This window comes from Canis lupus, chromosome 1 (assembly GCF_003254725.2).
Source record: "Canis lupus dingo isolate Sandy chromosome 1, ASM325472v2, whole genome shotgun sequence".
In the NCBI taxonomy this organism is placed as follows: domain Eukaryota; kingdom Metazoa; phylum Chordata; class Mammalia; order Carnivora; family Canidae; genus Canis; species Canis lupus.
In genome coordinates this window covers 88,926,388-88,949,151 of record NC_064243.1, presented here as the reverse complement: position 1 = coordinate 88,949,151, position 22,764 = coordinate 88,926,388, and the positions used below count along the sequence as shown (strand labels likewise).

At 42.7% G+C, this 22,764-nt stretch overlaps 1 protein-coding gene and 1 long non-coding RNA gene across 2 annotated transcripts; one reads left to right on the top strand and one right to left on the bottom strand.

Moving 5' to 3' along the window:
* Positions 1-3,325: 3,325 nt before the first annotated feature.
* On the bottom strand, positions 3,326-9,357 carry TMEM252 (transmembrane protein 252). Its single transcript, XM_025423383.3, has 2 exons — positions 9,011-9,357; positions 3,326-5,837 (listed from the first exon to the last, which is right to left on the bottom strand). The coding sequence occupies exons 1-2, from the start codon at positions 9,346-9,348 to the stop codon at positions 5,600-5,602; spliced, it is 576 nt and encodes a 191-aa protein (XP_025279168.1). The 5' UTR covers positions 9,349-9,357; the 3' UTR covers positions 3,326-5,599.
* LOC118351567 (uncharacterized) lies at positions 8,671-15,270 on the top strand. The gene is made up of 2 exons (XR_004807179.2): positions 8,671-8,744; positions 14,582-15,270. It is a non-coding gene; the product is annotated as an uncharacterized LOC118351567 (long non-coding RNA).
* Positions 15,271-22,764: the final 7,494 nt, after the last annotated feature.

The following is a 22,764-nucleotide window of genomic DNA, read 5'->3' as shown; positions in this document are numbered from 1 at the left end:
CGCATGGACTGTGGATTTTTGTTTGATTGTTTTGCCATTAGTGGTCACATTTTGATAAGTCTGTCTTTCAGAACACTTGCAAGGGCTGGCTTTCGTTGTTAGGACCTGGGAATTTATTATATAAATGGAACCAGAAAAGGCAGATTACTCACAACTGCCTTTGGGAGTCAGCAGAAACTAAATTGGCATCTGGTCTTTGATCGTAAGTATCTTTGTTTCCTAATCATAGAGGGTGGCTTTGAGCAGAGATTCTAAAGTCATGGAATTTATCAGCAACGAATGTAATTTTCCTTAAAGCTTTGGTTCTCAACACCTTTAAGTGGTGGTCTGTGATAGCCATCCCTTCACTACTCGGTTCTATGTGGGTCCACACAGCTGGATGCGTTATCAGGCTTAGCTCTCAGTCAGAAAATATGAATTTTTTTTCTTAAATTGCTGAACTTTTAATCACCTCTAACTTCAAAGGTCAAATATAAGGTAATCCTCATTTAAAAACTCTGTTTTTTATTTCCAACATGTGCATCCAGCAGCCCGAGTATACCTTCATTCATTCATTCATGCATGCATGCATGCATGCATTTAACAAACACTGATTTAACAACTACTCTATGCAGAGTGCTGTTTTTGGTGTAGCGAGGAGATGTATAAAACACTATTCCTGCTCCTAGGAGTTTGTAATTTGGGAACAGGAGACTATAACATACTCAAAGAAGCAGGAGGACATGAATGTTACTGTAGAGGCATGAACAACATATTATGGGAACACACAGAGGTATTGACTCTGAGATGGCAGGACACTAGGCACTTGATGGGTTTCCCAACAAGTGGAGTTTCCTGGGACTTGTAATCATTTACATTATTTTACCAGGGGTCAATGTAGCCAGACCAAAGACTAGGAATTGAGAGGTAGGATGGCTGGAGATGAGGCTTGCACTGGGTCTAGTGAGAGGGTGGCATGGATGAGAGGTTGGAGAAGCCACAGTGTTATAAATATCAAGCAGAGCACATGTTTGGGTCCAGCTATGGAAAGAAGCAGCTGCACGGCCACCTATTTTTACAGAGCTTTTTCTCAGCGAGGTTGCCAAGGGGAAGGTCCTGTTGTGGCTCTAGAATCCAGCCTTTCTCTCTGGAACCTGCTCAAATGCACATTGCCAAGGTATTATTTCTGCTTTATGTAAAATCCAAGCTTCTCTTGCTGAGCTATACATGCATGTCCTCTGGCCTTCTCAAGAGAGTTGAAAGACAGGAAGTCACTCTTCTGCATGTAATGGTCTTTATGTCTTAAAGATGAAGCTCCAGCCACCAGAGTTTCTTAAATGACTGGAACGATCTGAGAATTTTGTGGGGACCACAGGAGACAATCATAGAGGAGACCGTGGATGGAATGTGGCAATCGTCAGAGCCACTTTTGTGATCGACTAGTATTGAAGGGTTCATTCGCTATACCATGTGCCCCCAGGATGGTGACAAGCAACAGTATGTATAGGCCAGTGGTTCTAACCAGCGCAGCACCTCTACCCACCCAGGGGGTGTTCAGAAATGTGTGTGTATACATGCCAGAGAGGCATTTAAGGGAGGGGACCACGGATTCTAAATATCCTACCAGGTGAGCCAGTCCCTTAGAATGAAAAATTGTTTTGCTCATTCATGATTCTTGGGTTTATTAACTGACTTGAAAATGGCAGGCAGCCATTATTAAAATGAGATCATTTATCAGGTCTTACTAATCCAAGGTGCAGCCTATATCCACAGTATTTACAGAACAAATAGTTTTTGTGTGGCATCTCAGACTGAAGGGCTTGGACATGACCCGAAGGCTTTCCACACAGGAAACCTCAGATTGATGACCAGCCCCACGGTGGCACATTGGGCTGACAGTTGGCTGTGCTGAACCTGTGTTCTCTGCAGATCATACAGTCAATGATAGGGATGGTGGTGTGGTGACTTCTGATTGGTCAGCTGTGGGTCATTGCAAGGCATGGGATTTACTTCGGCAGTAATATCCACTAGCCATGGCCGGTGTGAGGGAATTTGTAAAGCACCTATGGGAACTGATAGTGACATAACAGGTGACTCCATTTTATTGCTTGATCACGCACTGGGTACTCTTGAAACATGTGCACACTGACATCCCAGACACCTGCCTTGAGGAATGTCCTTTCTTGAGTGCAGAAGGGCCTGAGAAATCGTGTACCTTTTGAAATGATGTAACTGCCAGTAAATCAGTGTTTGGCCTTTCAACGGTTACAAACAGCAAGAGATTATCAGAGGCAGCAGAGCTTAGCAGATGCCTGTTCCACTCCAACCAGCTGGAGTCCTTATCGGTGGAAATGGCTCATGCAGTTGACAGCCCATTTGGTATGTGAATCAGTCTGACCTGTCATGGAAAATTATAGAACCTGGTGAAGATATGCATTATAAACTCAAGTCTTTATCATCTTTTCATGTCTTTTAGCACCTAGTACGTGACCTGCAATATAGGTGAGCTGGGGAGATTCCTCATCAAAGACTGTGCGTTTAAGTAGGATCTTGAGGGATGAGTAGAGTTGCCAGAAAAAATACTTGTGAGTTTCGGAGCAGAGAGGTAAAAAATACACATGCTACATCTTGGATATGCAAAGGATGCAGCATTATGTATTTTATAACTAACCTTGTCCTGCTCACCTTCTGGGGGTTGGAAGGAGTACTTAAAGCTGCCTGTCAGAGAGATGTTATAAGATTAAAATCCTGGAGGGCCATCATCTCTGAGAATTTCCCTTCATCATTGACAGGTGAGCCTACCAATCCCATTTGAGAAAAGGGAATGAGCAAGGACTGTAGTGAATGTTTGCCTCTTCTCCACTCACTTGTAATTGATGTGTTCTCCTTGCCATTCAGGGAATCATGGTTCTCTGTCCCTCACCCCTAATTTTACCATAAATTTAAGGAGGAAGATGGGATACAACGTCTACCTCCTGGAGTAAGTCCCCTAGGGCTGACCAATGAATTAAGCACAGCAGAATGCTTTTGTTCTGACTTGCCCAGCGGGTTTTAATTGCTAGGCCTCTCAAAAGTAGGATTTGTTTGGAGTGACACTCCCGTCCTTGATGCTTGCTTCAGGGTACATCTGTTTTTTTAAAAAGCAATAGCTGTCTGGGAGTAGTACTTCTTTTCAAAAAGCACCTGGCTTATCTTCTGAATCAATAGTTGATGCTCAGTAATGTTTGGGTTTTCAAAAAGATTAACTCATCTGGATGCTGTGTTAGTTCCACATGGAGAATCAAACCTTGACTTATGTTCCCCTATTGATTTTTTTTTCTGATACAAAACAGAGATGAAAGAGAAGAAAGTTTATGTACAAAATTTATTGCCGTAAAAAGATCAAAACAATTTTCGTATGTAAACCAAAATTAACATGTCTTATATGACTACCAGAAGTTGGAAAAACCACCTATTACAAATGCAAACTCTGGATGAAAGCCCAATGACAGAATTTGTTCTGGCCCGTGGATGTGCTGAGACCCCAGAGATCTCAGGATAACAGTCTTGGTAGAGGGATAGAAAGAGAGTTCAAGAGAGAAATAATATATTGCACTGCTAATAAATGATCACCTTCCCATTGGACAACCATGAGTGACCTTCATATCCAATTATACCTTTGATGTCAAGGATTCAAATCATGGGTGCCCAAATGTATGTTTCATATAAAGGGACCAGGACTTCCTTTTGTGTGGCTTCCTGTGTATTTGCCAGGATATGAGTAATCTGTGTGCTCAGCAAAAATGGGAAGAGGAGGCCATGGAGGTCTCATTCCATCTCGACAACTTTCTTCCTCCCTGAAAGCTCTTCATCCTTGCCATCACTGTCCAAACCCCCCTCTGCCCCTTCCCTGAGGGCTGCCTGTTACCAATAGGAGCCACCTTTCATCTTAGATGGAATGATCAGAGAGAATGAAACCGCAGAGAGGTGAGGGCCAAGCTCCTAGGCAGAAAACATGGAGGGAGTATTTACATTTTAAAAGAGAACCCTATTCTATGTCAACTATACCTTAATGAAAAAGTTTAAAACCTTTTTTTATATTAAGAAAAAATAAAAAGAGAATCTTAAAGGAAGATCTCTGGCTTCCCCAAGGGCTGTAAGGTATTGCACAGTGCTGGGGCTCCTCTTCCTGTTAGGGTCCACTTTCTGAAGCTGGAGAGAAGACCAAACTGCTCCGTGGGAGAAGGGAGGGAAGACAGGGTTAATCTAGCACAAATGTTTGAAGTAAATACATCCTCTCATGCCCTTCTGTAGATGCTGCTTCACCCTACTGGCAACAACCATATGCTATGGGCAAAGTTTCTTCTTAACACCTCAAAGTGTCAGTTTATACATCTGTAAAAGGGGAATAACCATTGCACTTATTTCTGAAGGGTATGATGAGGGCTAAATAAAAAGCATAAAAGGTTCATGGCACAGAACCCATCATATAAGAGACATTCCATAGCTATTAAATAATAATCCCAGCACAAATTCCTCACTTGATTGAGGAAGAAACTGAGGCTCAGAGAGGTGAAGATTTTTGTCCAAGCTCTAATGCATCTCTTCCCACCACGTTTCTACCTGACATGTCCTCTCGTGTTAAAACATGTAATAAAGTATAACAAAGCTGAAGAGTCAGTGGGTCTTAAGATAAATGTCCCAAGTCTACAAATGTGTGGGTCTGTATCTTGAGACACAAAGAATTTTCTGTTAAGGATCAAAGTACTACAATACAGTCTCCTTTCTAAAGATCTGCAGTGGGGGATTTTTTGAAATATACATTTCATATATATTTTAATGTCTTTCAAGATTTATGTCAAAATCTATATTAATGCCACCTATGGCTAGTACAGTTTCCCTCCCTAAATTCTGTGTTTTTATGAATTTTTAAGTATTCTATCTGTTCAACTGGAGTCTCTAAGAAATCTCATCATCTCTGCTTGTACAACCATCCCGTTTTTAAGATATTCATTGAAAACTTTGTGTTCGAGCCATTTTGAAAGGAAATATTACAGTTGTTTTCCACATAGAAATAAAATACACATAACTTAAAAAGTAATACAAGTAATATTCATGGCTTCCAAGAGCACATCTCCCACAACGCGAACTACAGTGTCACTCTGGTAAATCTGGAGAGAACTATGAAACCAGCCAACAAAAGCTGCAAATTAAACCACACTGATCCTTCGTTTCCAGCACACTCTCCGTTTGTGATTGTTGGGTGATGTGGTACCTGAAGACGCACGGCTGGCTGCCTCAAGAGCAGCACCTGTTCCTCCCCAATGGGGGCTGAGGTGATGGGAGGGGGTTGAAAGTCAAAGGCCTCTTGGAGCAGAGCTACAAAATTGGTCCCCGAAGCCCACCTGGGCTGGGATTAGCGCAAATCCGTTGAAATGTTGTTGGCTGCCGCCGGCTCCTTCTGGGGTCCCCATGGGCCTAGCACATCTGTGGAACTGCATGACATCCACAGCATCTCCTCGGCAAGTGCTCCTGGGGGTCATGGAAGACACTTTCCCTCCCATAGTCTGGTGCCTGCATTTATTATTATCAAGTCTAACCCATGAGGGTGCATCACGAGCGCAAGGAAGTGTCCCCTGCTTCAGCATCCTCGGCTTTGCCTCTCAGCATCCTGTAATGGTGTGGCTGCCGGCACCCCACCTGCTACAGACTCCTCATAGGAAGGGGGAGCCTCTGGGTGGGCATCAGCTGCGTCCTCAAATTCCAGGCCCGGCTCTGTGTACAGTGGTGGAGGAATATCTGAGACTTCTCCCTCTGTAGGACAGGGTTGCTTCTCAGCATCAAGACTCTCTTCATATGCAGGAGGGTAGAAATCTGGCCTGGAGATCAAAATGCCACAAACATACATGTGTTATTTAAGTGGTTAATGCCAAAGAGGCATATGCCTGCCTCTCTCAAATCACATTGTGTGAAGTGAAACTGTTAAGAAACATTGATTTTGAAACAGATGTACTTCTTCCCTGGCATCACCAGTTTTTTTTTTTTTTTTAAATGTGCTGCTCTTCCAGCAAAACCTTCCTTATCAGCCATTGGATATGTGCCTCTCTCGTCCTATTTTTCCCAGTGGGTTATTCCAAGCTCTTGCCTCTCTCTCACTCATGGGAACCAGGGACTTTCAGCATGAGATCGTTATCAGGGGGAGAGACACGGGGGGCGCCTAGGCTGTGCAACCTCCTTCCACCCAGTTAGTCCATTCGCATCCATGACCCCATTCACACGCACCTCATTTTCGACTCAGTTGTGCTGTCTCATATCCTCCAAGCCAATAAAATAATGAATGAAAACCAATGTATAAGCTTGTCAAAATCACTGTGTATACCTGAGCCTAATGTATGTTGTGCGTCAGCTACACCGATAAAACATTTACTCAAAAATCCAGCTCTGGGCTATCTCCTCAAATGTATCAGCTGCTTCTCTCTTTCTTCTCACTCTTTCAAGTCTCAGCAACTGGTTTCCAAAAAAACATACTCATTTCTCAAACCATTTCAACCAACAACTTCACATAGATTTCACTTGCAGCTCTTTGCAGGCCAATAGGCCAATGATGAAAGGAGCCATTCGTGCCAAAGGTGATGTATTCACTGGTCATCTTGCCCCATGTTGCTAATTGCTAAATCCTTCTGGCCTCTCCGTCATGAATGGGACAGGGGTGGTGTGAGATGAGGAAGAAAGAGGGTGAGCTTGATGGAGTTGTGTATTTATAGAGTGAATTCCTTAGTGCCCGCAGGGAGTGTTTGTGGTGTGTAACCACAACAGAACAGAGCCTGCCACTTGTAGCCACAGCTCCATCCCAAATATTACCAGGCGCAAAGCCAGATAGCTGAAGGAACCGTCTACTGTACGGCATAAATCTCAGCCTTCCCTCAGAATAGCTAAGACAGTGTCATGGGACACACATGTAAAGACATTAAAGACAGAAAGGTGAGCTGTTCCCTGGAGCGACTTGAGAGGCTCCAGGGTGACTGCCGCCTGCCCCTAAATCCCATCCAGCTCTCCCAGTCCCATTGGCACATGCCAGTTCATATTCTCAGTGCCCGAGTTCCACCATTGCAGACTCATTGGCTCTGATACCTCAATGTGGGTTCCCATCTTGAATGCAAATGTTTCTGAGAAATGCAACTCTTCCCTAACTGACTTCCTGGTCATTCTGTGTAGGCCAGGCATCTACTAGATGCAGCAGGAAGATGTCCATATCACAGATCCCTTTGAAATAATTCAGCACGGTGTGAGGCTATGCATGTGTTAGTAAATTTAATAACTTCCTCCTATAGGAGGCAATCAGCTACTCTTAGCAGGAATTCACACTCTAAAGGCAATCATCTTAACATTTAAGAAAAAAAAATAATCACTCAAGAAGCATCATCCATAATCACCTTAGTCATCTTAATCTTTTATCAAACCCAAAGATCTTGCTAGTTAGTATAGTAAGTATTGGAAATGGGGTTTAGTTATTGTAATTAGTATCTTATTAATGAGCATAATAATGTCAAAAATCAACTGTCATGGGTAAAATTATTTACATTCAAGATACATGGAGTAGCTAAGATATTTTAGATGAAGAGGGCAAAAGAATTTAGGAGTCCTGCAGCCTGTACCTGGAAGATGATGCCTGAAGTTTTATCCCTAAATGTCTTGGGTCAGCCAAGAATTAGGAGGGTTTCAGTTGTCTGATACTGACCATAAGGTGAACTGAATTTTGTTTTATTGTAATGAAATATGTGTGACATTAGATTTACTGCTGTAGCCATTTTAAAGGTACAGATCAGTAGCATTCAGTACATCCACACTGATAAGCAACCTTCACCATTCTCCCTCTCCAAAACTTTTCCATTACCCCAAATTGAAACTCTCAGTAAACAATAAGTTCCCATTCTCTCCTCCCCACTGCCCCCAATAACTGGTTTGCTTTCTGGCTCTGAATTTCACTACTCTAGCTATCTCATATAAGTGGAATCATGCAGTATTTGTCTTTTTGTGTCTGGCTTCTTTTGCTCAGTATAATGTTTTCAGGGGTCACCCATGCTGTAGCATGTGTCAGAATGTCCTTCCTTCTCATGGCCAAATAATATTTCATCATATGGGTAGACCACACTTTGTTTATCCATTCATCCACTGGACGACCCATGGGTTGTTTACACCTTTTGGCTATCATGAAGAATATTGCTATGAACACTGGTGTACAAAGATCTGTATAAGTTCCTACTTTTAATTCTTTTGTCCACTTACCCAGGAGTAGAATTGCTAGATCAAATGGCAATTCTATATTTAACCTCCATACCATTTTCCATAAAATGATTGCACTATTTTCCATTCTCACCAGCAGCGCACAAGGTTTTGGATTTTGTGTATTCTTGCTAACACTTGCTGTTTCTGTGGGGTTGTTTTTTTTTTAAGTAAGAGCCATCATAATGGGTATGAGGTGGTCAGGTTAACTGAATTACCTCTGGAATATGACTTGTCTTGCGTTAAATAAATCTCTCAGGCAAGGTGTGATGAGAACAGCTAGAAAGGTGGTAAGCTGGGACCTCACTGAGTTCATGGAGAGATTGCAGGACTAATGCAATACCTGCTTGTTCATTTGTTGTGGGCCAGAACCTGGTCTGGAACTTGCTTTCCATATAACCTGGTAGCCGGGTTATGGGAAATAACTTGCCACCACCTGCTTCTAAAGACAGCTTCCACGATACAACAAGAGAACCTGAGTTGGGCCTCTTCTATTGGCTTAGGTAGGTTTTCAATGGAGGGAGATGTTGTTTTTCAGGTAGAAATCCCCTCTCAGTTCATGGTTTTCCCCAGCACCATTCTTCCTAAGGACTAACTCCAGAGTAATTTCCCGACAGGAAAGCTTCAGTTCTAGACCTACAGCCCCCTGCAGGACGTGCTCCACATATTGCTCCACATCTTGCTCCACAGTGGGGTTAGGTTCATTCTGCTTTTCCAGAATTCAGTCCCATTGCAACCCTCCTCCATCCTCTGGCCTCTCAGCACATACCTGTCGACAGTGGCCAGGGGCAGTGCCCCATGAGAAAGATGTCTTCTGAGCACATGGGTGAACACTCCTTTGCTTTTACTTGCCTGGCGGTAGGTGCTCCAGAAAATTCCACTCAGGAGGATCACAAACCCCAGTGGCAGAAGCATATAGGCCAGGATCAGGTTCCCTCGACAGTTGAATATTGATCCTGAGGAAATGAAGAAGGCCCCCAGGCAGATCATCAGGAAGCCCATCAAGAGGGCAAAGGCACAGAAAACTAAACCCATTCTGTTTTGCATCCCAGCTCCTTTGGAACGTTTCCACTCCCCTGCTTCCTTGCTCAGAGACAATGCTCTCATTAGCCAGCTTGGAGCTTTATATGCTCTGGGACCAACTGGCCTTTGGACAATTAAGTGAAGCAGGCACTTAGAAGCTATTCATTAACCACTGAAAGTTACCGTAATATCCTTGGAGGATTAACCTAAAAACACAGCATTGTGTAAGGCAGGGAGGAGTGGCTTCTCTTTGCTGGCTTGCTCTTCTGAGCTGGGTAGGACCCTTAGCCAACCTCGGGTATTTGAGGGGAAGTCTCTCATCTTTTGATTAATCCCCATGGTGGGTAATTCCCTGCTAATGCTAGAGAAATTAACGTTTGTTTTTTGATGAACTATTTTCTTTGTGCTTTGGCAGGGGATCCTTTCTTGATTTCTTCTTTCTCTGTACTAAGAAGACATTTTTAAACTCTTAAGTTCATCTTTCTTTTCTCAATGAAACTTCCTTTATGGCCTTCACCCTATGCTACTGGAAAAATCCCAAGAGAAATACCCATGGTGTTAACTCCCTTCTCTGTTAAGAAAATGAGCATCCACAGGAGAAGGAAAGAGAATTCTGGAGAGAAGGGTTGTAATAGCACTTTGGGAATTTGGGGGAAAAGTTTCTGGGGATGGTCGTAAAAGGCGATGATCTGGGGGCACCTGGAAGGCTCAGTTACGCATCTGCCTTTGGCTCAGGTCATGATCTCGGGATCCTGGGATTGAGTCCCCCATTGGGCTCCCTGCTCAGCGGGGAGTCTGTTTCTCTCCCTGCCCCTCCTTCCCATTGGGCTCCCTGCTCAGCGGGGAGTCTGTTTCTCTCCCTGCCCCTCCTTCCAGCCTGTGCTCTCTCTACCTCAAATAAATAGGTAAAAATCTTCTTTAAAAAAGAAGAGGTGATGATCTGGTGACTTCTCTATCCTGTTTTTTTTTTTTTTAAGATTTTATTTATGTATTCATGAAAGACACAGAGAGAGAGGCAGAGACACAGGCAGAGGGAGATGCAGGCTGTCTGTGGGGAGCCCGATGTGGGGCTCCATCCCAGGACCCCGGGATCACACCCTGAGCCAAAGGCAGACGCTCAACCACTGAGCCACCCAGGTGTCCCTGATACTGGTTTTATATCTTTCCCATTGTTGGGCCCAAATGTTGGGGTCCTGGGGTCATTTCTGGCTAACACATAGGTGTTTGATAAAAATTTTTGCTTGTTACTCAACTGCTGGCAAGCATTCTTGGCTTACCTTTCCTACTCTCAAGAAAAGCCACAGGTATTTAATAAAAGAGTGTTCCCTAAAATGTGTAGCATGTTTCCACCTCCAAGCAAAATAAACACATGTGCAAAGTGCTGCCTGTTCAATCCCCACCCTCCCTAATACACACAGCTTAGAGTTTCACTAGGCACACTAGTATATTAAAAACTCTGAAAAGTCCTACAGTCTTTTTCCCCTCATAAAACACATATGAAGTAAAATTTGTTTTGGTAGATGCTGCTAAAAAAAATGTTCCCTGTCCTCTCCCCTGCACCATCTGCTTCCCTGTAGCATTGCCTCAAAAAATCTTTACAGAACCAGCCTTCTGTTTCCTGTCTGGAATTTGTTTCCTCCATCTTGACTGTCTTTGGTTATAGACACCCTATTCTAGATCTGATTCATGCCCTGATTCCTTCCTTTTTTATGTGATCTTTGGGCATGTCCCTGCCAAAATTCTCCTGCCCACAGGGATTCTGGGTCACTTTTGTGCAGGGAGATTATCTTCAGTCCTTTGCCACTCCTCTACCCCACTACTCCATTACTTTTATTCCATTTACTTTCCCGGTGGAAAAAGGAATTCTTTGTGTAGTGCCCCAGTGGTGCTATGTACACCCTTTAGCCTTATCCCTACCAACTCATGTTATGGGGTCAGAGTGAGACAAAGACACTGGATCAAAAATAATATAAGGTACTTCCCTATTTCACCTCCTAACCTCTACCTTTATTAGCTTCAATACTTACCCTGATCTACTTTCATCTTCTCCTCTTGATACTATCCCTGCAATCTGAAAACAACCCTTTCTCCCTCCTTTTCCAACTGGTCGTGAGGTTTTCAGATTTCTAAGATGCCCCTGATGATTTTTGCCTTCTGGTATCTGTATCCCCCAGAATGTGAGCTGGACATAGTGTAGGCTGGACACAGTGACTTGATTCGAACCAATAGAATATTGTGGGATGTCACTTCTGTGATTAGGTTGCAAAAGATTGTAACTTTGTCTTGCTAGCACTCTTTCTATTGTCCTTTCTATTGATGGCTTATACCTTTGAAGAAGGAAGCTGCCACGTTGGAGAGGCCCATATGACAAGGAACTGAGTGTGGCTTGTGCCCAACAGTCCGTGAAGAACTGAGGACCTTAGTCCATCAGCCAGTGAGAAACTACATCCTGCCAATGATCATGGGAACCTGAAATCAAATGCTCGCTCAGTTGAGCCTTGGGATGACTATACCCTAAGCAACACCTTGCTTGAGAGACCTCAAAGTCAAGGACCTAGCTATATCATACCCAGATTCCTGCCCCACAAAAACTTTGAGAGGCGGGTGTGTGTTGTTCTAAGTTGCTATGTTTTGTGGCAATTTTTAGGCAGTGAGAGATAACTAAAACAGCTCCTTGGGACTTGGAATCCAAAGGGGACAATCAAGGTTAGGTGTTTGCCTAGTATCTAGCCCATAGAACTCGCCCTATGAAGGTTAGCTATAGTCATGCCCACCATTATTGTTATTGTCATTAATGCTGTAGTTCCAAAGAGCTGAGAAAGACCAGCATTTCCAACTGAAAGGTCGGAAACTCTTGGGAGTTGAGTCCCAAGAGCAGGTAAGTGGTGGAGCCCCAGAGCGACCCCTACATAGTAGAGTAAGGAGGGTAGCACTCTTGAGGAGGACTGCCCACCCATAGGGTTGGGCTTCTTTGTTTTAAACCAAAACTGAAAGATGAACTAGACTGGGCATTATGACAGGTCAGGTCTACTTCCTGTGATCACACAAGTGTTTGAGGAAGTAAGTATCCCTGTTCTTTCCCTCCTCCAATTCCAGTGAAGGGTAACTAGTGCCATACAGTTTGTTAGGTAGGTTCTCCCCCTCCAGTACCTTTTATGGAGTCCCCTGTTGTTTCAGAGCAGTGTATTTGTTATTGGTGGTGGGTTTTTGTTTGTTTTGGTGAGACATTGGGTAGGAAAGAGCAAGATCCAGGAGATAACAGGAAGATAGAAGGATTTCAATACTTTATATAAAATAAAGAGCAAGATCCTGGGCTCAGAACAGTGGAGATGTTTATCTGGGGTGGGGTTTGGCATTGGGGAGAAAGTACAGGAGGATCTGTAGTTTATGAAGAAAGTGGATGAGAAAGGAAAAGAATCAGTATGGAAATATGAAATATTGCTTGGAATCACATGTCTTCTTCATGATGGTTGAGACATCCTAATGAAAAATTAATGTCGAAGTTATTTTTGCCTGTTTGTGCTTATTATTATGAAATATTTAAATTACTAAATAATTACGTATGTTTTACTGTGACTCTGCTTCCGTCCTGAAGCACATGCATTATGCCTCCCTGAACATTATTCCCCTTTGATGCCTCAAATATGGTGATAGTGACATAGAACAAACATGGAGAGAAAGCACCCTGGACTTCATCAGTCTGGAAGGAACAGAACCCCAAGCAGAGGGCAGTTGTAACAACAGAAGAGAAAAGCAGGTCAACTCCTCAGGTTTGGGGAAAAATGAAAAGAATCCAATAAAAAGCCAGTCCCACACCAAAACCTCACCTTAAAGAGTTAGTTTCAAGTGAGCTTTGAGCCTTTGGCTGGGCTTCCTTAAGCTCTGCCCTGCCTTCTAGATTTGCCTTAACCCCCAGGCCAATGTTCCTATTCCTGTCCACCTCACCACTCCCAGCACTGAGTGTGAGAATGAGGGGGGCCAATTATATTGACTTCATTTAAAGGTGGAGTAACTAACTGCGAGAGGGATTTCTGAGTCACCTAAGTTCATACAAACATCTTGGGACTGATGGGAAAGAGAATGTCCTGGAGGAGTATGGACAGAGGCCCACCTTCAATAGAGATACGTTCTGGGACCCAGTAGAAGCCAAGCCATAGTCCTTGTCCCAATTCCCCATCAAGATATCCACCTGGGAAATGTCTTGCTTTTAAACCAGTTTATTTAGTCATTATTATAATTCTTAAAAATTCACCAATCAGCAAAAGTGCCTGACCTGGCAACAAGCAGTAGTAGCATGTTATTTGGTTAACAGCCAAACTATTTTAAAACATAATCATTCTTTCAACACTGTTCCTTTGAGCATGACTGACCCATGAGCACTTCTGAACATTGAGTGCAGCCAGTTCCAAGCACTGTTTTGGTTTCACGTCAGAGCCCCCCGACACCTCACCCTCCTTTTGGACTCTTCTGCGTAATACGCCTTGAAGCTTCTAACTGCACTCCAGCCTTTGTTTACTGGGCAAATGGGCCAGTACCCTTCTCTTAAAAACAGGAACATCGTATTGCTTTGGATGAGAAGTCAATGGGGACTTTGGAAGGAAGCTAATGGTGTGTAGAAGCAGTTGCATAGGAGAGGTCAAGAGTTGAGGGAGAGCGGTCAGATTTCAGAAGGTTACTTTGGTTTAGGAAGTGAGGCCTTGTGGGAGGTGGGGAAGGTGAGCATATGCGTAGCCAGCCATGTCACCCTCGTGGTGATTACTGAGTGATTTCTGGATTAGCCTTTCACACGTGTGGGTTCACTGAGCACTGGTCACTTCCTTCTCCTTGTTTTCTTTGCTTTTGAACTTTTCCCCCCACCTCTCTTTTTCCCCTCACTCACTCAGGAAGATTTACACGAAGGCATTTTAAGGTTGGCAGAGAATAAACAGCTTCTCAGGAAAGGAGTGGCATGACGTGGTGAAGTGATATTAGACCAGCACACAAGGCTCATACTCACCTTGGAAAGAACGTAGTGTGTTTCTAGGAAAGAGAAAGCCACGCAAGGCTAGGACTGGTGAGGCCTGTGAGGTACTCTGAGTGTAAAACTTATGGGGTGCCAAAACACTTAGTAATCAAAATAAATCATATTTTTGAACAATATGTTTTAGAAAATCACATTGGCAAACTATGGCTCATGGGCTGGCCACCTGTTTCTATAAGGGAAGTTTTGCTGAGGAAATTGAGTCATGTCTGTGGACCAAGCAAGAAGACAAATTCTTGGAGCTCTGCTTCCAACTTAATCCACAAATAAGCCAGAAAATATTTCATTTCTTGGCAGATCTCTGGAAAGCTGAAAAGAGACCAGAGCCACTTCGGATCAGAGCAGAAGCTTAAGGCAGAGCAGAATCTGATGACCTGCTTTTACACTAGTTGGCATGGTGGTCAATGACTTGTAAATATGATATGGATTCTGTGTCCCACCTCATGAAATTCTATTTAATATTGAACTTCTTCTGAGAACGATGACAACTCAGCAGCAATGAGCATCTGTGGTGCTAGAATTATCGTCTCTATCTACCATCCCACTGAAAAACCCAAATATCTTTGTGGAAGTGGCTGATTCTAGGGCTCAAGCAGAAGACCTGAGAGATGTAATGTTGAACTGGAAAGCAAGGAAGTGAACGAACATTCCAGGAGCTATGCCTAAGAGGTGGAGGAGCCACCCTGAAGGGGTCTCCAGGGTTTCTTATCCTCAGCACTATTCACATTTTGAGCCAAATAATCCTGTGCAATAGGGACTGTCTTGTGCATTGTGCAGTGTTGAGTAGCAACCCTGGCTTCCATCTACCTACTAGCTACCTACTCATGGAAATCAATAATGTCTATTGACATTTCTAGATGTCTCCTGGGGATCAAAATTGCCCTTGGTTGAGGACCACTGCAGTAGCCCAAGATGGGACAACCTAAGCACCAAAAGTTCAGATACTGAAATAAATTTAAACAAATAAAATACATAAAAATCCACAAGTCCATAATATCTCTTCATTTTTTGCATAATATCTCTTCAGCACGAAAGAATAGTCATCTCCAATTTTTAAAACGTCCTTCTATATATTCCCTTTGTTCCCTCCTTTATCAACTTTTTAGATGGAAGTGAAAGCTTCTGGAAATTTCTTTATCTCTGCACTGTGTTTTGGGAAAGTCCCTTAGCCAAATGTTCCAGCTCATTAATTTAATATTCATCTCTGCCCATTTTGTTATTCAGCTCAATTTTTAAGGAATGGTGATTATATTTTTAATAATCTAGAAGCCTGAGTGTTTCTTTCAGATGGCTGCTTTTCTGTTTTATGGCTGCAATAATCGTCCCAGCAAATGAAAGTTCTGATAATAGGAGCCAACTTTTCAGGTGTGTTGAGTAGAATCTTGCAGGTGTACAGGTAGATAATCTTGGTTTGGGAGATTTCTCTCCCCAGCATATGAGATCTGGGAAACTCATATCAGAAGCATCTCTTGGTTTCTTTTTCTTGTCACCTCTTCACACCCTGATTCCTTGAGTTATCAAATTTAGCTCTACTTCTCTGTCCAGAGTCAGCCCTTCTGATAGAACAGCCCCTCGGTTCACTGTCTAAAACAGTTATGAGGCTTTAATATGGAAGCAAACACCACTGTCGCCAGAACTTCTGCTATGAAGGGCATGGGAAGATCATGACCAGCTCAGGAGTTCATAATGCAGTCTTTTAATTTATGGACCAGATAATGATTGACAAGGCCCCTCCCTGCAATGTACTGGTTAACCCTGAGCTTGAAGTCCCTCTAGTTAGTGTACAAATAACTCTTACTTGGCAATATCCTTTTTCTGGCTTTTAAAAAAAAAGAAAACTTTTATTGCTCTATCAATCCAATTCTCTTTGTTCCATTTTTCAGGAAATTTTCAAATTTTCTGATCTTTAGTTGTAAATTTTCTTGTTTGGCATTTCAGTGGAATTCAGGGAGGGAGGAAAAGTAGATGGGTGTGCTCAGTCTGCCAATCTGATCCCCAATTTTTTTCTGAGTGTTTAAGGATGTGAGTGGATATTATTTACAAAATTAGGACCGGACTATATATGTAACTGTGTATTTTACTTTTTTCATTAGAACAACATGTGTTTTTATGTTGCATGTTTTTGTTTTGTTTTTTAAAGATTTTATTTATTTATTTAGAGAGTGCAAGAGTTCTTGAGCAGGGAAAGGAGCAGAGAAAGAATGAGAGAGAGAGAGAATCACAAGCACATTACACGCTGAGTGCAGAGCCTGACACTGGGCTAGATCCCACAACTCTGAGATCATGACCTGAACCGAAATCAAGAGTTGGATGTTTAACCAACTGAACCACCCAGGTGCCCCATCATGATTACATGTTTTGAATGAGCCTTCACAGTTCATCAGGCTGGAGTATAATTAATTTTCTTTTATTTCTTCAGCACTGAATAATTAGGTCCTTGGAGACAGAGAAAAATGTTATCCTAAAGACTAACTGAAATGTCTGCCATGTAGTAGATCTGTAAGTGCTCCTGACTCAATTTGATTTTTTTTTCTTTCATTTGAATAGGTCAGAACCAAGGCAGAGACTGGGGATAGGAGATGAAGGGAGTCACAGGAAAGAAGGTTAGTTTGGGAGCAGAGAAGACTAATACAGGCATTCCTATCTTCTGGCTTGATTTTCCCTCTCCTACTTTTTGGTGCAATCACAGAAGTCAGTCCTTAGTTGGGTTGGAAAATAAGGATATTCAGATTTTCCTTCCTCTTATTAAAGCCCTAGAAATTGGAACCTATCTTTAGAATACAATGTTTCTTTCAGCACATATCAAAGTATGTATAAAGTATTTCGGAGGAGATGTGTTTCTACTTTACAGGTGTATTAACAAGTCTAAAGATGGTGTTCATCTACCCAAGTTGCTATTTACTGCCTCAGAAGGATGAGTCATTCTCTGTTTACACTGAGGGATTGAAGTTATATCTGCTCACAGCCGGGAGTGTAATCAAGTTGTGAAAATGCCAGGACAGTAACTGTAAGCTCTCATGGGATTATGACAGGAAGTGTTAGAAGCCTTTGTTTAGGTGTATTGGGATGAAGAGTTCAGTACATTTGAGCACGTGTTGGAAATCCAGACAAAAAGGCAAAAGACAACACTGTATTCACAGGGCAGATTTATCATCAAACCCAGGATAATTTTTCAAATTTTATAAATATAACTGAGATTCAGAAGCAAATGATTCCCATTTTCTATCCACAAAAACTGAAAAACAAATCCAGGGTCTTATTTTTTCTCTTTTTTTTTTTTTTCAATACATCTATTTATTTGAGTCACCAGTGTCTAGTACAAAGGGAAAAAATGAATAATTCATTAAAAACAGCTCTATTTTTTCAATGAGAAACTGAGATTTAGTCACAAATTACTATCTCAACTCATACAGTAGCCTCCTACACTTTTCAAAAAAATCAATAAGGGCCCAAATTTGTTTATTTTTTGAAAGATGAGTGAAAGAAGGCTGGAAGAGACAATGTGCCACTGATCTACAGGAAGGGAATAACTTCGCTTAAATTGAAATATGCTTAGTTTCTCATATCTCTCACTTTTCACATGGCTGGACATGAAAAATATATCTATATCTAAAACAATTGTCATTGTAATGTATTGAGTCCCACCATGGGCCAGGTACCATTCATTTACTCTCTTTAATTCTCACAACATTGCAAGATAAATCTAAGCTCCAACTGGGTTTGGAGGATGCCGATTCTGCAGAGGACCAGCAACCAAGGTCATTTAGAGCCAGTCTGCAAACCAACAGCTACCTGGCTGCATATCCTACACTCTTCATCTTACCTTACAACGCCTCTCTTGACAGCTGACTTTAAGGCTGGTAATTTTACTTGTTAGGTTACAATTGATAAAATTATTAATCGCTATCTCTAATGGATTTTTTTTTTAAATTATGGACTTGCAGTATTTATTGATCACCTACCATTTATTTTTTATTTTTTATTTTATTTTATTTTATTATTATTTTTTGATCACCTACCATTTATATCACTCAGGATGAGCTAGGCTTTGCAAACAACCCTAGATATCAGGGAGTTTAAATAACAAAAGTTTATTTCTTGTTCACTCAACATGTTTATCATGGGTCAGCTGGGGCTCTGCTATAAGTTGACATTATCTCAGCTGAGAGAGGAGCTACTCTCCAGAACATTTATAGTCACAGGAGCTAAGAGAAAAGACGACGCTGAAGGATCTTACGTTGCTGATTAGAATTTTGGCCCAAGGTGTCATGCACCACTTTACATACAACTGATTGATGATTATGGACCACATGTCCCTAACCAACCACAGGAGTCCAAGAAGTGCAAACCTACTATGCCTAGAAGACTGTAATAGAAATATTTGGTGAGCAGCACTAACTTTATAAACACGTATCCAGCTAGGTGCTGGGAGGAATACAAAGAAAAGACATGGCCTTTGTTCTTAGAAAGCTTACTGTTGAGACAGGAAAAAAAAGCAACCTTGATTCAAAGAAGAATAAGTGCCAGACTAATATAAGCATCATGTGAGAGGAATACAGAGGAAAGAGTTAATTTTTAATTGATTTGATTCACTGTTAATTTTAAATGGCAAGAAGCCTCTGCAGAGAATACAGATGAGCTTTAAAAGCTCAAAGAATTTCACAGCATCGAAAAATATTTTAGGGAGAAAGCTATTCCTATTAAGGGAACTGTGTGAAAGGGGTTAACACATTCAAGCAGACATGGGTATAGTGGTGGGAAAGGAGAGGCAGGTGGGTAAGATGAGCAATGGAATCAGAGACAGGAAAGCCACTTGGAGGCAGATGGTTGAAGTGTCTGCACCACACAAGGAAATCTGCCTTTATATTGAGGTTGCTACATATTATCAGAACTGTCTTGGAGACTCTCAGATAAATCAATATTGTCACAAATGAATCACCATCTTGACACATGTATAAAAATATATGTATATATAAAATACATCTTTATATTTATAAAATATATAAATTCATGCCACTTAGCATAAATATATATTATATATATAATATATATAGAGTAAAATAACACTGTCAGAGCAGAGTACCTGACACAAAAAAGGCAATCGATAAAAATGGAGGAATGAATGAATAGAAAGAAATTTGATAAAGGTGTTATACATTAATCCTTTGATAATCAAATTTTGAGGATCCATATCGATTTTTTTTAAGTAGGCTCTACTAGGTGAGGGGCTCTGGAACTCATGACCCTGAGATCAAGAGTCAGACGCTCAACTAATTGAGCCACCCAGGCATCCTGACACCTAATTTTTTTAACCAAGAAATAAAAGTTCCTGAAGAGAGCTGCTCACTTGAAACCTTAGTAAAGTGTCATTCACTTCTACGTCTTTAATGCCTTCTCTGTCTACCTTTCTCCAGCCTATGGTACATTAATTCTTCTAACATTTCCTTTTAGGTTCAGTCCTCCAGTTCTTTAACCAAAATTGTCTTTTCTCAGAGCCTCCAATTCTGGACAGTACTCACTGAGAACGTCCCCCAGCACTTCAGATCTGCTGGGTTACACTCACTGCCTGTGTGTAGGAGTTTTCATCTCAAGCCCGCAATCCTGTAGATTTGGTAAAAGATGCTATACTAGGAAACAGACCAAATTTAAAAAGCAACAAAACCCTCAACCTGCCTAAGGCTGTAAAACAATACAGAACTCTCCAGCAGCCAAGTGACATGTCAGCCCTGGGCTAGGATTTTACACCTCATGGGAACAGAACAGGGTGACCTGAGGAGTAATGTTAATGGCTTGAGTGGGTCACAGCTGGAAGCTTTCTGTGTTTATGCTAAAATGCTGCTCTGCTTCCTTATGCAGAAAATAAAAAGAGGATCTGTTGAGTCAATGAAGCAAAACCTTGCAAAGCATATGTGGCGGTCTGGGACTCGTGACAGCAGAATGAGTGAGAGAAGGAATGGACAGAGAACGGGACAACAGCAGGCAATATGGTAGATGCTGAGGGCCTACTGATGCCCCAGCCGGTGCTTCTCAAAGGGCCAGTCCATGCGAGTCACTTGAGAATCTCGAGAACATGCAGATTCTGGTTCATCGGGTCTGGGGTGGCGCTTGCAACTCAGTAGCTCTGCAGGCTCCCAGGTGATGCTAATGTTGCTGGTCCCTGAACCACACTTTAAGTAGCAAGGAGTCTGGGCAACTGCTTCACCTAGCCTTCACCTTGGTAGATCCTTAAAGGTCAGGTGTTTCCCCATCTGTGTTCAGGGAGAGTAACCCCTCCCCAGCCTCATGGCTTGAACAGGAGCGCGTTAATCAGCCCTAAGTCCATGATGGTAATTGTGCTCCCTAAGCCAGTGAGTGATTGGCTTGGGGTGAGTCATGTGACCCACCCTGGTCAATGAGATAAAAGAGAAGGCTGCGGGTCAGGGGAAGAAATGTTCAGATGGGGTTTTCCTGCTCTGGTAGAGCAATCCAAGGTGGAAATTTGCCCCTTCCTGGCTTGGGAGATTACCTGGTGAGGATGGGGTTCTTGGAGCTGCTGTATTCATCTTCTAAGCGTAGCAAGGGATCTCTCTGGCCCCTTCCACCTACCTCTCCATAGGATCCTATCTTTTTTGTAGGCATCACCTACTCTAGTTCAGCCTTGAACTGTTAGAATCTTAGCGGGCTCTGTTTGGGATCCTCTTTTTTTCTCATCAGGCATTCTCTTAACTATGGCTTTCAAACTGTGGGCGGGAACGCACTGTCAGGTCATTAAGTCACACAGAAGGCTGTGAGCTGCGCTGGCAAGAGTGTCTGAACGTCACGTGGCAGAAGTAATGGTCAGGGGTATGTGTGCTATAAGATGTATTTCTCATTGTAGGTCCTCACCAGTGAAGTTTGAGAGCCACAGGGTTCTGTACTCTCATTTTTTTCTGTGATTCTCAAACTTCTCCACCTCTACCTGCAGATCTTTATCGGTTTTAAAGCTCTACCTTTCCCTGCCTACTCAACATGGGCACTCTGAAAGCTCAGCACTCCACAATTAAAGCCACACTTGCCGTCATGCTTTCTGAGCCTGCCCCATGCTCACCCACCACCCACTCCAAGCCGCCTCTTCCTCCTCGTTTCTTGCGTTGGGAAAGGGCACTATCACTCCCACCCCTGCATAGGCCGACTGAACCTTGGGAATCATTCTTGGCCCTTCACACCCAACTTTGTCTTTGAACTTAGCTTATTTCACTCCTATGTCTCTTACAAACAGGCATCTTTTAAGTACCTTTTCTACTCCCCCGTTAGTGCTACCGTTCTGATCCAAAGCACTGTCCTCTCCCTACCTAACCGCCTCTCCACAGCTTCTCTTAGCCCCGCCCTTTTAAAAAAATACTTATTCATGAGAGAGACAGACATAGGCAGGCTCCCTGCGGGGAGCCTGATGTGGGACTTGATCCCGGGATTATGCCCTGAGCCAAAGGCAGACGCTCAACCACTAAGCCACCCAGGTGCCTCGTTTTAGCCCTTTCTAATCCATTCTCTGCAGCCAGAGGAACCTATTAACCATGTCATTTTCCTATTAAATTGAAGGTTGGAGCCAGTAATCAATAGCCTGGCTGGAAGGAACTCCAGAACTGGTCCCTAACCATCTCTCCTGCCTGGTCCTCATACTTCCCATTTGGGTCTGCCCTCAACCTTTTTTTTTTTTTTTTAAATTTTTATTTATTTATGATAGAGAAAGAGAGGCAGAGACACAGGCAAAGGGAGAAGCAGGCTCCATGCACCGGGAGCCCAATGTGGGATTCGATCCTGGGTCTTCAGGATCGCGCCCTGGGCCAAAGGCAGGCGCCAAACCGCTGCGCCACCCAGGGATCCCTGCCCTCAACCTTTTATACATACAGTATTGCCTCATATTTGGGACCCTGGAGTTCCTTGTTCTTCCAGAACTCTCTTCTCCCCTCATCTCTTAATTCATCAAACCTCCCCTATTGAAGTCTCAGAAGGCTATTAACTCCTTAGCAAGGACTTCCTTGGCTCCTGGGTAAGGTTAGGTCCTTCCAGCATAAAGCACACCATAATAGAATTATTTACTTGTTCTAAGGTCTTTTCCACCCTGAGGCTATAAGCTTCATTCAAGCAAGGACCGCATCTGCTTTGTCTCCTTACCCTGGAACCACAGCACCAAACCCAGGGGCTGGCATACAACAGTAGTTTGTTGTTCAAATAGATGAAAGAGGTGTTTAAGACACTTCTCTGATTAATCATGAGGACCACTTGTGATGTTCCATTTTTTTTAAAGAACTGATTGCCTGAGAGTGGGATGTTAACAATTGAAATGCTCTGGGAGGTTTGGACCTGTTGAATGTTCCGAATAGGGGCTGTCCACCCCCTACTGAAGGTCCCGTATCTCACAGAAGCATATATATTTATAGGGAGTCTTTGTTACTTATCTGACCAAAAGGTCCAGGCTAATCCAATTCCTACAATGGTTCACTCTCAAGTTGACCTATCTT